Source organism: Leucoraja erinacea, chromosome 18 (genome assembly GCF_028641065.1).
Source record: "Leucoraja erinacea ecotype New England chromosome 18, Leri_hhj_1, whole genome shotgun sequence".
In the NCBI taxonomy this organism is placed as follows: Eukaryota; Metazoa; Chordata; class Chondrichthyes; order Rajiformes; family Rajidae; genus Leucoraja; species Leucoraja erinaceus.
The window spans coordinates 20820625-20837550 of NC_073394.1; the positions used below are offsets into that span (position 1 = coordinate 20820625).

At 44.3% G+C, this 16926-nt stretch overlaps 1 protein-coding gene across 3 annotated transcripts in view; it reads right to left on the reverse strand.

Annotated features, from left to right (window-relative positions):
* LOC129705745 (cytosolic 5'-nucleotidase 1A) overlaps window positions 1-13181 on the reverse strand; it is a 28219-nt gene extending 15038 nt beyond the window's left edge. The window contains exons 1-2 of one of the 3 annotated variants that reach the window (XM_055649518.1): window positions 13056-13181; window positions 4830-4892 (exon numbers count right to left, since the gene is read on the reverse strand). In XM_055649518.1, the coding sequence (XP_055505493.1) occupies window positions 4830-4874 (45 nt within the window). In that variant the 5' untranslated portion in view covers window positions 4875-4892; window positions 13056-13181. Of the gene's footprint in view, window positions 1-4829; window positions 7796-13055 lie in introns of those variants that run through there. The other 2 variants (XM_055649519.1, XM_055649517.1) reach the window with 2 other exon arrangements.
* Window positions 13182-16926: the final 3745 nt, after the last annotated feature.

The window sequence follows — 16926 nt, forward strand, 5'->3', positions numbered from 1 at the left end:
TTCAGTTTAAACCAACATCGGCAGTCCTTCCTACACAACCTACAAACTGGTACGTCTTTGTAATGTGGGAGGAACCCGGAGAAAACCCAAAAGACCCAGGTTCGATCCTGACTATGGGTGCTGTCTTCAGGAATTTATATGTTCTCCCCATGACTGTGTGAGTTTCCTCTGGGCGTTCCGATTTCATCCCACATTCCAAAGAAGCACAGGTTTGTTGGTTTAATTGACTTCTGTAAATTGTTCCTAGTGTGTAGGATAGTGCAAGTTTTTCATTTATTTATTTATTTATAGATACAGCGCGGAAACAGGCCCTTCGACCCACCGGGTCTGCGCCGACCAGCGATCCCCGCACATTAACACTTTCCTACACTCACTAGGGACAATTTTTACATTTACCAAGCCAATTAACTGGCAAACCTGTACGTCTTTGGAGTGTGGGAGGAAACTGAAGATCTCTGAGAAATCCCACGCAGGTCACGGGGAAAACGTACAAACTCCGTACAGACAGCACCCGTAGTCAGGACCCCGGGTCTCCGGCACTACATTCGCTGTAAGGCAGCAACTCTACCGCTGCGCCACCGAGACTGCCATGTACAGGGTGGTCATTGGTCGCACGGACTCAGTGCGCTGAAGGGTCTGCTTCCACACTGAATCTCGAAAACTATAAACTAAAACTTGCCAAATTACTCCAGCACTCTGTATCTACTTTTGCCAGCAAAGAAACTACAGTACATGAAATACAATATTAATCAATTAAAAAAATATATATTAGAAGCATGGAGATGTCTAATTTATCTTTGCATGATGGATTTTTATTAATTGTGCATATCCAGCAGATGGATTAATGCATGGCAGGTAATCCCACCCGATATCTAGCATAGAAGTCTACTTATCAGAGAGCTCCTCCTGCTGGTCCAGTTCACACGCTGTAAACGGGAGAAGGGAGCTTCAGTATGGAATGCTACTCTACAGAGTTAATGTTAAGGTAATGTCATGTTTTATTAAGTGGAGGAGTAGCGAAGACGAGATGGAAAATGCCTCATACAGCACAAGAACAAGCCCTTCGGCCCACAATGTCTGTGCCGAACATGATTCCAAGACGGACTAATCTCCTCTGCCTACATGTGATCCACATCTCTCCAATCCCTGAATACCCATGCGCCAATCTAAAAACCTAAGCAATGCCACTTTCATATCAACCTCCACCACCAAACCAGGCAGTGCGTTCCAGGCACTCACCACCCTCAATGTAAAATAAATTGCTCTGAACATCTATTTTAAAATTTGCCTCCCTCGCCTTAAAGCTCTGCCCTCTTTGATATTTCCATCCTGGACAAAAGGTTCTGACTGTCTACCCAATCTATGCCTTTCACAATTGTATATACTTCTATCAGGTCTTCCGTCAACCTCCGGCGTCCCAGAGAAAACAATCCAAAGCGTTCAACTTTTCCGTTTGTTTAATGTCCTCTAATCCCAGCAGCATGCTCGTAAACCCCTCTGTGCCGAACAAGATGCAAGGACTAACTGTTATTTGTCTGCAGACAATCCATATCCCTCCATTCCCTGCATGTGTCTATCCAAAGGTCTCTTTGCTCCCTTGAGCCTCCTCGACCGTGCCCAGCTCTCTGCCCATCAACATAAATCCTATTTGCCTGCTAGGTACAGTATATTTCCTATGCAAGTGCCTGTTTAAATACCTCTTAAACATCGTGATTGTTCCTGAAGACACAATAGTCTGCAGATGCTGCAATCCTGAGCAAAACACAAAGAGCTGGAGGAACTCAGTGGGTCAGGCAGCATCAGTGGAGGGAATAGACAGGCAGCGTTGGGGTTGGGATCCTTCTTCAGTAGGGTCCCCTGTCTCTTCGGTGTGCCGAAGAGACAGGTCTGTTCCCATGCTGTATCTCCAGACCTCAAACCTATGCCCTCTTATTTTAGATATGCCTACTATGGGAATAAATGATTCTGAGTGTACCTTATTTTCAAATTTTTGAACTTTACAGATGCCGCGTAGATACAGGCTTTTCGGCCCACCAAGATCTTGCCGACCAGCGATCACCGCGCACACACACACTATTCTACATACTAGGGCCAATTTTTTTTCACAGAAGCCAATCAACCTACAAACCAACACGTATTTGGAATGTGGGAGGAAACCGGAGAAAACCCCACAAGATCGCAGGCAGAACGTACAAACTCCATACAGACAGCACTAACGGTCAGGATCGAACCTGGGTCTCTGGCGCTGTAAGGCAGCAACTCTACTGCTGCACCACTGTGCTGGCCCTCAATATTATGTACATCTATTTGCCTCCTTGATTCCAATTAAATCAAACCTGCCCTATCCAACCTTTTCCCATCACTAAAGCTGGCCAATTCAGGCAATATACCCTTTCTGTACTCTGTCCAGTTGCAACAGAAACCCCGACATGTATTTTATGCCTCAACTTTTGAAGGTTAGAATGCCACACGCCTTCTTCACCATCCTGTGGTCTTCAACCACAAGATCCCTCTGTCTATCTTTGTGTCCTACTAAATAATGTATACTAGATTAAGTGGGACCCGTTGGGTCCCTGTCACACAGGAGGCTTGGTCCCCCAACGCAATATTCCACCACTCACCCATAGCCCCCAACTGCACAAGCGCAGCTCATTTCTCCTCATCTCTAGCACTCTCTCCCCCCCTCCACCCTCCCTCTCCATTCCCCTACCCTCAGTCACACCCTCCCTCCTATCCCTCTATCCCCCACTTCTCACCTCCCCCCCCACTATCCCTCACCTCCCCCACTGCCCTCCTCTACGTCTATTTTCCACTCCCTACCTCCCCAACTACCCCCTCCTCTACGCCCCCCCTCCGCTCCCTCTATCCCCTCTCCTCCCCCACTCTCGTTCCCCCGGATCTTGAGGTTGCCGCTCCTCTCCCTTCTTGTGTGCCCTAGAGGAGCATCAGCCGTCGGAACCCTGAGAGCCAGGCCTCGGATCGGCCTGGAACCATTAGCAGCTACGGCCGCGCCGGTGTGTGGGCGGAAGGGGTGTGTGGGAGAGGGGGGAAGAGACATAAGGGAGGAGGGTATCATGGGGGAGGGGGGCAGGAGCCAGTGAGGGGGACCAGAGGGGAAGGGGTTGGAGCTGCGGTACGTTGCAATGGCGGTGCGTTTGGGACACAGTGGGCGCTGGACGCTCTCCTCCGCCAGGATCAGATTGTCCGATTTCCGTTTTGAGACATCTCCGACTCCGCGCCGGGCCGCTTCCGGCCCCCCCCAAAAATTGTGTCCGGTTGGAAACCTCCGCCGGCCACCACCAGCGTCCCTCAGCTCCAGTAAAGATGCGATGGCGCAGGAAGGGGCGGAACATCCCGGGGAGGGACAGAAGAGACCAATCCACGCGGCGCAGATTAGCAGGAGAGGAGATTGATCTGCGCACGCACGGTTTTAAAGATTTTTAAACCTCGCTAACTTTTACAATATACCACCGATCGGAATGAAACAGAACGCAACACAGGAGAACGTACCATTTTTGCGTAAATAGAAAAACGCGCAAACCGGAAGAGCACAAGATCAGAGCTTTAGTTACGTATAGATAGAAGATAGAAGATATCCTATTCCAATTTGGCATCCCAAAATGATTCACCTCACACTTTATGGAATTACATGCAGTCTCCCAACATTCTAATTGTAGATTTATTTTAGTACAGAATACATCCTGCAACAATTTGCAAACATTGAATTCGAAATGCAATCCTTACATTATAGAGATGATAACTTTTCAAAGTGGTCATACATTAGAGACCAGTGTAGTAAACAAGTAGATCAAAGGCATCTGAAATAAGGGAGACTAAAGATCCAAGGGCTTTTTGCACTGGCTCAGAAAATGTCATTTAACTATTCAAAATGATTAAAGGTTCATAAATTCATGTCAGAGGAGCAGAATTCGGCCATTTGGCCCATCAAGGCTACTCCATCACAAATTCATAGCTGATTTATCTTTCCCTCTCAACCCCATTTTCCTGCCTTCTCCCCTAACGTTTAACACCCTTACTAATCAAGGACCTGTTAATCTCTGCTTTAAATATACCCAATGACTTGACCTCCACAGCCGTCTGTGGCAATTAATTCCACAGATTCACCACCTTTGGTTAAATCAATTCCTCTCCATCTCTTTTTATTCTAGAAAACAGATATGGGTAGTTAGCAAATAAAAGGTACATTGAACTCACTATTAACACTGACAGAAATTCATGGACCTGGCCAGCGTTAATGCAGAGGGATACTATACAGATACCTCAGAATGACTTACTTCAAGTGGCGAGTGTGTGGCACAAATGACCAGGGAAGGGCAGAATACGAAAGAACACAAGGGAAAATTGAATACACAGACATATGTCAGAATATCCAATCTAGGGATATTTATGGATATCTAGCACATCTACAGATATTGGAATCTTGAGCAAAACACAAAGTGCTGGAGAAACTCAGTGGATCAGGCAGCATCTGGGGAGGGAATGGATAGACAACGTTTTGGGTTGGGACGCTTCCTCAGATTCATGGATATTTAGGGACATTTATGTTTGGAATCAGTATTCACTTCTATTTTTTTTGTACCAAGGAAAAATTAAGTAGATAGACATTTGTCAGAAGATGTAAGAAGTAATGTCTTATGCTGAGAGAGAGAAAGAGAGCGAGAGAGATGGAGAGGCTTAATACAAGTCATCACATCCACATTAATACATCATTACTTAAATTTGTGTCCCTGTGTGACCATGAACATAACTTTACCTGTGTGACACTGTGTTGGCTCTGATGTGAATACTATACTTCTGTATATATTTACCTGCGGTACACCAGTGTTCACGATAACCTCAAAATCGGTATCCATGTTCAATGCACAGTCAACCTGGAACAAGAAGATCGCAGCCTTTAAACCTGACAGCTCGGTTTTACCAGCACATCCTTTAAACAGCCACGATATCATGCCCGACAGGTTTGTCAAGAGTGGGTGAGTCACGCAAGGTTCGCCCATTGCCTCGTACAGTTGGTTGATCTGAGGCACGAAGGAATAGGCTTGCTCCATTTCACTTCAGTCTCCCGAGAGTAGAAGCCACAGACGGCGGTGGAGGCCAAGATATTGAGTGTTTTTAAAGCAGAGATTGACAGGTTCGTGATTAGTAAGGGTGTCAAAGGGTATGGGAAGAAGGCAGGAGAATGTGGTTGAGAGATAAATATAGATCAGCCATGATCGAATGGCAGAGCAGACTCGATGGGCTGAATGGACTCATTCTGCTCCAATCTCTTATGGTCTTATAGGCTAAGAAAAAAAAGAGGAGTAACTCAGCGGGCCAGGCAGCATCTCTGGAGAACATGGATAGGAGACGTTTCGGATCAAGAGACATCTTCAAATTAGTCACCTATCCATGTTCTCCATCGATGTTGCCTGCCTCACTGAGTTACTCCAGCATTTTGTCTCTTCTTTTGTAAACAAGCATCTGCAGTTCCTCTTAAACAGGCATCTGCAATTCCTCTAGCGTCTGTAGAAGACAAAATGGCAACAAACTAAATATCTGAAGGAAATTCAGCACCATGGGTTTAAGTCAACAACCAGGGGACATAGCTATAGGGTGAGGTTGAGCAGGCTAGAACTTTCTTCCTTGCAGCACAGAAGGATTCTACCACTGTACCGCCCCTGAGATTTCTGCAGATTTCTTTCTTGCATTCAATGTCCACAAGTGAAATAGCAGTTAGTTGAATAAATATCTGCACATATACAACACTGGTGTGCTGTAAAAGGGAATAACAATACAAGATTGACAAATTATGCAGGAGGTGGATACTTTTCTGGGTAGGAAAAGCTATTGAATTGAATGACACAGCATGGAAACAGAAGCTTCTGCCCACCGAGTCCACACTGACCATCGATCACCCATTCACACACTAGTTCTGTTATCTCACTTTTTCATCCACTTCCTTCACACTAGGAGCAATTTACAGAGGATTAATTAACCAACAAACCCGCACGTCTATGGGATGTGGCAGGAAATCAGAACACCCGGCAAAATCCCACGCAGTCACAGGGAGGACATAAAACTAAAGATACAGACACCACCCGAGGTTGACATCAAACTCTGGTCACTGGTGCTGTGAGGCAGCAGCTCTACTTGATGCAACACTGTGGCATCCTGAAATGCTCAAGTTGTGTATATTCTTCAAAGACACACAGTAAAATGTTAAACTCTCAGGAACTCACTGAACCTTGAAATGAAGCAGAGAGCAGTAGAAATGTGCGGCACTGGAGAACTTCAATCTATAACCAAGTCAATCCAACGTTCAGAACGGCGGGATAACCAGATTGGTGTAAGAGCAAGGTTTATATACACTACTTGATCCAGAGGAAGCAGAATAACCTACACTAAGAACAAGGCCCTTCTCTGTACTAAATTACAACATTGAAACCACATAAACACAAGTTCGCTGCCTGCATTGCTTTAAATAGAAGCACTTGAATTATAACCAACAAAATCCCTAACTTCTACCAAGCATCTGCACTTAAAAATAAATGCCTATGGAACTTTAGCAAAGATATTTTTAAATAGTTTGAGATCAAACAGGTATAATGTCTGTTTTTTAATCTTTTTAAACAGTACGCACTAAATGCGTTCGTATCTGCAGCTTGTAATCTAAAGCACACATTCTCTCTACATACCCTTATAGTCCTCTAGTACTGTATGTTTTCAAATGTAACGCACTGATATGGACTCCTATCAGGAGAATAATACATGTGTATATATGGTGTACATGTAAATACTACAATACGGTGTACATGCAGATGCCATTCTGCACTGGTATTTTTCTATTTGCTCTACCAGTTTAGAGATACAGCATGGAAACAGGCCCTTCGGGCCACCATGTCCATGCTGACCCACCTGATCACCCATTCACACAAGATCAATGTTATCCAACTTTCACATCCACTCTCTACACACGAGGAGGAAATTTACAGCAGCCAATTAACATACAAACACGCATGCCTTTGGGATGTGGAAGGAAACCGGGGAAAACCCCACGCAGTCACAGGGAGAACGTACAAACTCCGCACAGACTGCACCCGAGGTCAGGATCAAACCCGAGTCTCTGGCGCTGTGAGGCAGAAGCTCTGCCCGCAGCGCCACTGTCCCGCCAAAGAGTCCACCAAAAACTCTATATTAAACGTATTTTATTCTCCCCACATTCTCATCAACTCCCCAGAACTCCCCACCTATAAACTGAGGACATTTAGCCTAGGAAATTGGAAACTCCCAGGGTCACAGAGAGGAAGTATAAACTCTACACAGTTAGCACCAGAGGTCAGGATCGAACCGGGTTCACCGGCACTGCGAGGCAGCGACTCTACCTGTTGTGTCACTGTGCCACCCTGTGATCTGATTTAACTGGATAGCATGCAAATAAAAGCATTTCACTGCATCTCAATAAACAGGACAATACAAAACCACATAATACCTACACCTTCAGACCAGGATAATACAATGCTCAATCTTGAATCAGGTAATCCAAGCTAAGATTTTTGGGACGTTATAATGGACATACCTACATGGTATAACATAAAATAAAAACAGGCAGCATTCCCTAATCCCCTTTCAGGGACTCCCAGAGAAACATCAAACTGCTGATGCTGGTACATAGATACATAGACAATAGGTGCAGGAGTAGGCCATTCGGCCCTTCGAGCCAGCACCACCATTCAATGTGATCATGGCTGATCATCCAGAATCAGTACCCCGTTCCTGCCTTCTCCCCATATCCCTTGATTCCGCTAGCCCTATGTAACTCTCTTTTGAATGTATCCAGTGAATCGGCCTCTCCTGCCTTCTAAGGCAGAGAATTCCACAAATTCACAACTCTCGGGGTGAAAAGGTTTTTCCGTTCTAAATGGCCTACCCCTTATTCTTAAACTGTGGCCCCTGGTTCTGGACTCCCGCGACATCGGGAACATGTTTCCTTGAATTAGCGTGTCAAATCCCTTAATAATTTTATATGTTTCTATGAGATCACCTCTCATCCTTCTAAATTCCAGTGTATACACTCCCAGTCGCTCCATTCTTTCATGATATGACAGTCCCACCATCCCGGGAATTAACTTTGAGAACCTACGCTGCACTCCATCAACAGCAAGAATGGCCTTCATCAAATTAGGAGACCAAAGCTGCACACAATACTCCAGGTGTGGTCTCACCAGGGCCCTGTACAACTGCAGAAGGACCTCTTTGCTCCTATACTCAACTCCTCTTGTTATGAAGGCCAACATGCCATTAGCTTTCCTCACTGCCTGCTGTACCTGCATGCTTACTTTCAGTGACCGATGTACAAAAACACCCAGGTCTCGTTGTACTTCCCCTTTTCCAAACCCGACACCATTCAAATAAAATCTGCCTTCCTGTGCTTGCTACCGAAGTGAATGACCTCACATCTATCCACATTATACTCCATCTGCCCACTCACCCGACGTGTCCAAGTCACCCTGCCCTCATAGCATCCTCTTCACAGTTCACACTGCCACCCAGCTTTGTGTCATCTGCAAATTTGCTAATGTTACTTTAATTACTTTTAAATAGGTGCGGTCCAAGCACTGAGCCTCGCGAGTCACTTGAGACCCCACTATTGGTGAGAACCCAATAGTCACTGGCTCCATTCTGAAAGAGACCCGTTAATCCCTACTCTTTGTTTCCTGTCTGCCAACACATTTTCTATTCATGTCATTAACAGGTTCTGACAGTCCAGGTACACTACATCCACTGGCTCTCCATTGTCCGCTTTAATTGTTACATCCTCAAAAGATTTCAGAAAATTAGTCAAGCATGATTTTCCCTTTGTAAATCCATGCTGACTTGGACCGATCCTGTTACTGCTATCTAAATGCAGATATTACATCGCTATTATAATAATCGACTCCAGCAACTTCCACACCACCGATGTCAGGCTAACTGGTCTATAATTCCCTGCTTTCTCTCTCCCTCCATTCTTAAAAAGTGGGATAACATTAGCTACCCTCCAATCCACAGGAACTGATCCAGAATCTACAGAACATTGGAAAATTACAAAACAGGACACAAAGTGCTGGAGTTACTCGGTGTCAGGGATCCAGGCAGTATCCCTGGAGAAAATGGACAGGTGATGTTTTGGGTCAGGGCCCTTCTTCAGACCTTTCTTTTCTTTGTGGCTGTTGTGTTTGCAGTTGAGGAAGGGTCGCGACCTGAAACATTGCCTTACCATGTTCTCCAGAGATGCTGCCTGCCCCCCTTGTGTTACTCCAGCACTTTGTGTCCGATTCAGAAAACGTGCGTTGACTACGTGTGATGGCAGCTCATGGAACGAAGAACTTCAAATATCTAGACTGACCACCAGGGGGAGGCTGAATGCCCTAATTCTGCCCCTGCAAGTTATGAAGTTACGAAGAACAGTAGCCTTGAAAATAATAAACTTTAAAAAGAAATGTAGACTGTGAAAAATCACTATTTTGTAGGAAACTTGTCTTTGCTGTGGGTCTGAGCTTTGATTCAGACGAATCCAAGTTTGAAGTTTATTTTTGTTGCATTCAAATTCCTGATAAATATAAGCTTGGGTCAGGAAATGTTCTGTGGGATTTTGATAAAAAATATACAATTTGTGAATAATTCCACTACCAACAAAAAAAGGGTTCAATCATTCATTCAGACAGATTTACAGCTAAATTTAAATAAATATAGAGCTGTGCAGGCGTATAAATAAAGCGATAAACCACAAGCAAGATGCTGTTTGTCAATTGGACAAAATTGCAGCTTTCCCTTTAATATGCTCAACTCTTTTCACTAATTAAAATGTTAGAGATGGGGATGGGTTGCAGGGAGAGAAGAAATGTGAAACCATCAAAATGGCTGCTTATTGCAAACTTGGTTTGGGAACTGCGCCATCCAAGACCGTAGAAATTGCAGAGAGTTGTGGACGCAGCCCAGACCATTGGGCAAACCAACCTCCCTTCCATTGACTCCATCTACACTTCATGCTGCCCAAGCAAAGCCACCAGCATAATCAAGGACCAGTCTCTTCTTCTTCTCCCCTCTTCCATCAGGCAAGAGGTACAGTAGTTTGAAAACGCACACCTCCAGATTCAGGGACAGTTTCTTCCCAGTTGTTTTCAGGCAACTAAACCATTCTCTCACCAATTTGGAAACAGTCCTGAGCTACCATCTTCCTCATTGGAGACACTCGGACTATCTTTAATCGGACTTTATTGCGACTATACCTTGCCCTAAATTTTATACCCTTTATCCTGTATCTGTACACTATGCATGGCTTGGTTGTAATCATGTATAGTCCTTTTGTCGACTGGGTAGCAACAAAGATGTATGGGTTTGCTGGATAGTTGGTCAGTGTGGACTCAGGCCCGCTTGCATGCTGTACCACTAAACTAAACCAATCAAACTTCTGACAATTATTTCTCCTCCTTTGCCTGCAAGACCATCTACTGTGTCCCAAAGTAACGTTCCTGCTGTAGAATTAGTGGCATATTAGAAACATACAAAATAGGTGCAGGAGTAGGCCATTCGCCCCTTCGAGCCAGCACCACCATTCAATATGATCATGGCAGATCATCCGAAATCTACTCCGTTCCTGCTTTCCCCCCCCCCATATCCCTTGATTCCTCCTGCCCTAAGAGCTAAATCTAACTCTCTTGAAAATATCCGTGAATTGGTCTCCACTGCCTTCTGTGGCAGATATAAAATAATAAATCACAAAAAATGTCCTTCCTTTATTGGCAAAGCTGATCACATAACTTAGTTCAGCTGTTGAAATCAATGCTATGTGTGAAACCTAGTTTAGTTTTAGAGATACATTGTGGATACAGGCCCTTTGAATCACCGAGTCCACGACGACCATCGATCACCCTTATCCTATACACTAGGGACAATTTACAGAAGCCAATTAACCCACAAACCCCGTATGTCTTTGGAATGTGGCAGGAAACCGGAGCACCTGGAGGAAACCCTCCGGGACAACGGGGCAAACTCTATACAGACAGCACCTGTAATCAGGATCCAACCCGGGTCCCTGGTACTGTGATGCAGCAGCTCTACCACTGCGCCATTGTACCACCCTGGTTCAACATGAGAACGATCATACTGTGGTTATGTGAACCATTTAATTTAGTTTAGTTTAGAGATATAGCACAACAACAGGCCCTTTGGCCCACCGAGTCCATGCTCATAGGCAATCCCCGCACTAATGCTATTTTACAACTACTGGGGGAGCCAATTAATCTACAAAATTATATCGAGCCAATTCGAAGATCCTGGTGAAAACCAACACGATCACGGGGAGAACGTACCCGTAGTCAGGATCGAACCCGGGTCACTGGTGCTGTGATGCAGCAGCTCTACCAGCTGTGCCACCGTGACACCCAGCTGCACCAATCTGCCATACATTTTACACAGTTAAAATAATTACTTTAATGATCTATTATGAATTAAGTTATGCAATCCTCACACAAAGTTAAATTACCCTCAATATTGATGCAAAGTGCTGGAGTAACCCAATGGGTAAGGCAACATCTATGGAAGATATGGATGGGTGATATTTCAGGTTGAGGCCTTCTTCAGACTAATTGCAGTGGAGGAGGAGCGGGTGGTAAGCCGAGTAAACAGGTGCGGGCAGGATAAGGCTTTTTCTCAACTTTCTCCACCCTTCTACAATTAGTCTGAAGGGTTCCAATTTGAATCATCATCCATCCATATCTTTCAGAGAAGCTGCCTCACCTGCTGAGTTACTCCAGCACTTTATTTATTTTTTGGTAAACCAGCATCTGCAATTGTTTTTGTCTACTTTCAATATTAGTTCAGTCTTTATCCAATTAAATAAACAACTGCAAATGCAAATTCTTTAAGAGCAGGTAGTAAGGGCAATAAACAAAGCTTTGATTGCAATGCCTACATTCAGAAATATATCTCATTCCAAGACCAACATTTTGTTATGTCCACAGAACACAAAATGATTGAGGAAACATCGTATTATCTGAACATCTTCTTCGTCTGAAGAAGGGTCCTGACCCGAAACATCACCTATCCATGTTCTCTGGAGATACTGCCTGATTTGCTGAGTTATTCCAGCACTGTATCCTTTCTTATCAGGATCCAAACCCAAAACATCATCTGTCCATTCCATCTATGCTGCCTCACCCGCTGTCCCTCCAGCACTTTGTGCTTTGCTCAAAATACCAGCATCTGCAGTTCCTTGTTTTTTTACAAACAGCCCATTGCTAAATTTGACTCCACCCAACCTGTAAACTGATAAAAATACTTCCTGATTTCAATCTGGAGTTAGCCTTGGTGGAGACAAAGAACTGCAGATGCCAGTTAATACACAAAAGCTGGGGTAACTCAGCAGGTTAGACAGCATCTCTGGAGAACACGGATAAGTGACGTTTCGGGTTGAGACTGAAGAAGGTTCCCAACCCTAAAACGTCACGTATCCATGTTCCCCAGAAATGCTGCTTGACCCGCTGAGTTAATCTGACACTGTGTCCTTTCTTATCAGAAGCGTCCTGATCTAAAACATCACCTGTCCATGTTCTCTGGAAATGTTACCTGACCCAGCACTTGGCGTCTTCACAATATGCCTTTCAATAGTTGGATGTTAAGTAAAGTTGTGAGGTGGAGTCAGCAAAGATAAACACAGTGCTGGAGTAACTCAGTGAGTCAGGCAGCATCTCTGGAGAAAAAGGATGGTTGTATTCAAGTCTGGTCTCAATTCTACCCACTGTGATCAACATTTGCAGAACCACAACCATTTAAAATGTAGAAACAAGGAACTGCAGAAACTGCTGCCTATTTGTTTCTCAAACATTCCTGTTTCTCAAACTTAGGCAAAGTTTTCTAATCAAATACAACTCTGCAAGGATGCAATGCAGAAAGTTAATTTTGGAAAAAGCTAAAAGGTGGTGGGATATTGCATATGTAGGCCTGAGGGTCCCACAGACCGTGCAGTGACACAGACTCTGGTCACTGGGCAAGCTCCCAACACCACTCACTCTCACCCCAGGCAGCTCCAGATCCACCAGCACACGCCCTCACCGCGCAGGCGCGGCCACCGAGCACGCCAGGACCTCCGCCGCCCTCCGCTCCAATTACCGTCCGGTCGCGGCGCCGGGACTACATCTCCCAGAGGGCAGCGCGCCACCAAAGCCACCACCACCAGGGGAGCCAGAGAGTCAGCCAGTCGACAATAGCATTGGACTAGCCTCTGTTGGAGGTTTATTGGGGATATGTTAGAGTAGGACAGGACACTGTGGGATTTAATGGCAATATAATAATCTGGGGCAGATTATTATAGGACATTCTGGGATTTAATGGGGGTATAATAATGTGGGGCAGTTTATTCTGGGAGTTAATGGGGAGACAATAATTTTAAGGCAGGATATTATGGGAATTAATGGGGATATTGGATTGGATTGGATTGGATTCAATTTATTGTCATTATCTCATAAGAGACATTTGACAATAATTTGACAAGATATTCTTGGATTTAATTGGGATATGATAGTGTAGGACAGAACATTATGGGATTTAATGGGGATAGAATAATGTGGGGCAGATTATTTAGAGATTTAATGGGATTGATTGATACTTAGATTGATTGTTATTGTAACCCTCCCCTCCCCGCAGTGCATTCCGGGCCCCAACAATTTGTGTGTAAAAAACTTGCCCCATTTCACAATTAAACTTTGACCCTTTCACCTTATAGTTATGCCCTCTAGTGTCAGACATTTCCACCCTGGTAAAAATGTTCTGACTGTCTACCCTTTCTTTGCCTGTCATAATTTTACATAACTCTATCAAGTCTCCCCGTCAATCTCCGATGTTCCAGGGGTCAGTTGTGCTCAATTTATTCTGGGATATGATGGGGATATAATAACGTGGGCACACGAGGAACTGCTGGAATAAATGAAAGTGAAAAAAATGTTCAGTGAGTACACATACTCACAAATCCACAATGTATATACACACACACGCACACATTTGTAAACAAAAAAAACCAACAATAATAGTGCAATAATAACGATAATAGTTCAGAGCTTATTTGAGGTTTTTGTGTTTAATAGCTGAATGGGTGTAGGGAAGACGCTGTTCCTGAACCTGGACGTTACAGTTTTCAGGCTCCTGTACCTTCTTCTCAATTGCAGAGGTGAAATGAGTGTGCGGCCAGGGTGGTGTGGGTCTCTGCTGGCTGCCTATTTGAGGCAGTGACTCTGGTGAATCCCTTTAATGGTGGGGAGGTCAGAGCCAGTGATGGACTGGGTGAATTCATTATTCATAACTTTTTGCATTCTTCTTCGCTTCTGTGCATTCAAGTTGCCAATGCAACCAGCCAATATGCTTTTGACTGTACATCTGTAGAAAGTTCAAGAGAACCCTCTCTGACATAGCAAATCTCCGTAATCTCAGGACGTAAATGCATTGATGTACTTTCTTTACAATCGCATCAGTGTGCTGGGTCCAGGAAAGATCTTCGGAAATATACATAACCAGGAATTTGACATTTTTGACTCTCTCCACCATTATCCCGTTGATATAAACAGGATTGTGGGTCCTCATCCTTCTCCTTCCAAGTCCACAATCAGTTCATTGGTTTTACTGATAATAAGAGCCACGTTGTTGTGCTAGCACCATTTGGTCAATCGATCGATCTCACGTCTATTCTCTGACTCATCGCCATCTGTAATTTGACCAACAACAGTGGTATCGTCGGCGAACTTGAAGATGGAGTTCACACTGTGCCCGGCTACACTGTCGTGAGTATAGAGTGAGTTCTATGTTCTATGTTCCAGATTTGGATGAATTATAATTGGTAAATGTGTAGGGAGGAACTGTAGATGCTGGTTTACACAGAAGATAGATACAAAATGCTGGAGTAACTCAGCAGGACCAGAGATCTCCAGAGATGCCGCCTGTCCAGCTGAGTTACTCGAGCATTGGGTGAACACGTAAAACCTGACTTGACTTGACTCCTCTGGTTCTGCCGTATAGTCGCCATCAAGTGGCAATTCATTGGAATTACAGAAGATATCAGATGATAGAAACATAGAAACATAGAAAATAGGTGCAGGAGTAGGCCATTCGGCCCTTCGAGCCTGCACCGCCATTCGATATGATCATGGCTGATCATCCAACTCAGTATCCCATCCCTGCCTTCTCTCCATACCCCTTGATCCCTTTAGCCACAAAGGCCACAGATGTTCCCTCTTAAATATAGCCAATGAACTGGCCTCAACTACCTTCTGTGGCAGAGAATTCCACAGATTCACCACTCTCTGTGTAAAAAATGATTTTCTCATCTCGGTCCTAAAACCCTCCTCAATCTTCTGAATTCTAGTGTGGAATTCAGAAGATTGAGGGGGGATCTTATAGAAACTTACAAAATTCTTAAGGGGTTGGACAGGCTAGATGCAGGAAGATTGTTCCCGATGTTGGGGAAGTCCAGAACTAGGGGTCACAGTTTAAGGATAAGAGGGAAGTATTTTAGGACTGAGATGAGAATGATGGAAGAAGACACAATGTGCTTAAGTAACTCAGCGGGTCAAGCAGCATCTCTGGAGGGGAATGGATAGGTGGTTTCGGTCGGGACCCTTCAGTTTGATTTGTAAGAGTTTGATTTGATTGTATTTTATTTTGCTTGTTATGCAATCAGATCAGATAAAATAATACATAAATACAACAAAGTCAAACAAAGTACAATAGGTTGAGCAAATGAGAAGATACAGAGTGCAGAATATAATTCTCAGCATTGTACCCCTTCCACTTCAGAGACAAAGTCCCATGTCCACAATGGTGTAGCAGTGAATTGGATAGTACTTTAGTTTATGGAGCAACCATTCAGAAGCCTGATTATTGAGGGGAAGAAGCTTTATTCTGCATGCTATCAAATCAAATTAGAATATATTACACATAATTGCAATCAAATCAAACTCGTACAATAGGTAGATCAAATGGGAAGATACTGAGTGCAGAATATAGTTCTCAGTATTGTAATGCATCAAGTTAAAGGGGTTGTGCGGGGCAAGGTTTTACAGACGGTGGTGAATGCCTGGAACACGCTGCTGGGTGTGATGGTAGAGTCAGGTATGATAGTGACATTTTGGATAGGCGCAGATAAACAAGTGATGGTCTTGGCATCATGTTCGGTAAAGACATAGTGAGCTGAAGGGACTGGTCTTGTGCTTTACCATTCTATGTTCTTTTAGATTTTAGTTTTAGAGTTAGAGCGTGGAAATAGGCCCTTGGGCCCACTGAGTACGCACCGAACACGATGGTCCGTACATTAGTTCTATCCTGCACAATAGGAACAATTTACTGAAAATTTACATTTAAATCACTGAAGAAGGGTTTTGGCCAGAAACGTTGCCTATTTCCTTCACTCCATAGATGCTGCCTCACCAGCTGAGTTTCTCCAGCATTTTTGTCTACCTTCACTTATAAACCTGCATGTCTTTAGAGTGTTTAGGGAGGATACCGGGTCACCCGGAGAAACCCCAGTTGGTCACATGGAGAACATGCAAACTCCATACAAACAGCACCTGAGGTCAGGATCGAACCTAGGTCTCTGGCACAGTGTGGCAGCAATCCTACCGAGCGCCACTGTGCCGCAGTGGTCATTTAGATGGTAATTGAGATTGTCAATTGGAAAGTCTATATTGTGAGACACCAAGTGGTCATTTAAAGATTTACCACAGACTTCTTAAAGAAACTATCAGGAGGTTGTGTGGACTAAATTTATTTTTAGTACTTTTGTGGTGCAGCCATAATTGTTGAGGTTCTCCAAGTCAATAAGCGAGGGGAATCCTTGCTGTGATCAGTTGTGTGGGGGCAGTGACTGGGGTTCCTAAAGGCCAGCATACCTGCTGATGCTGG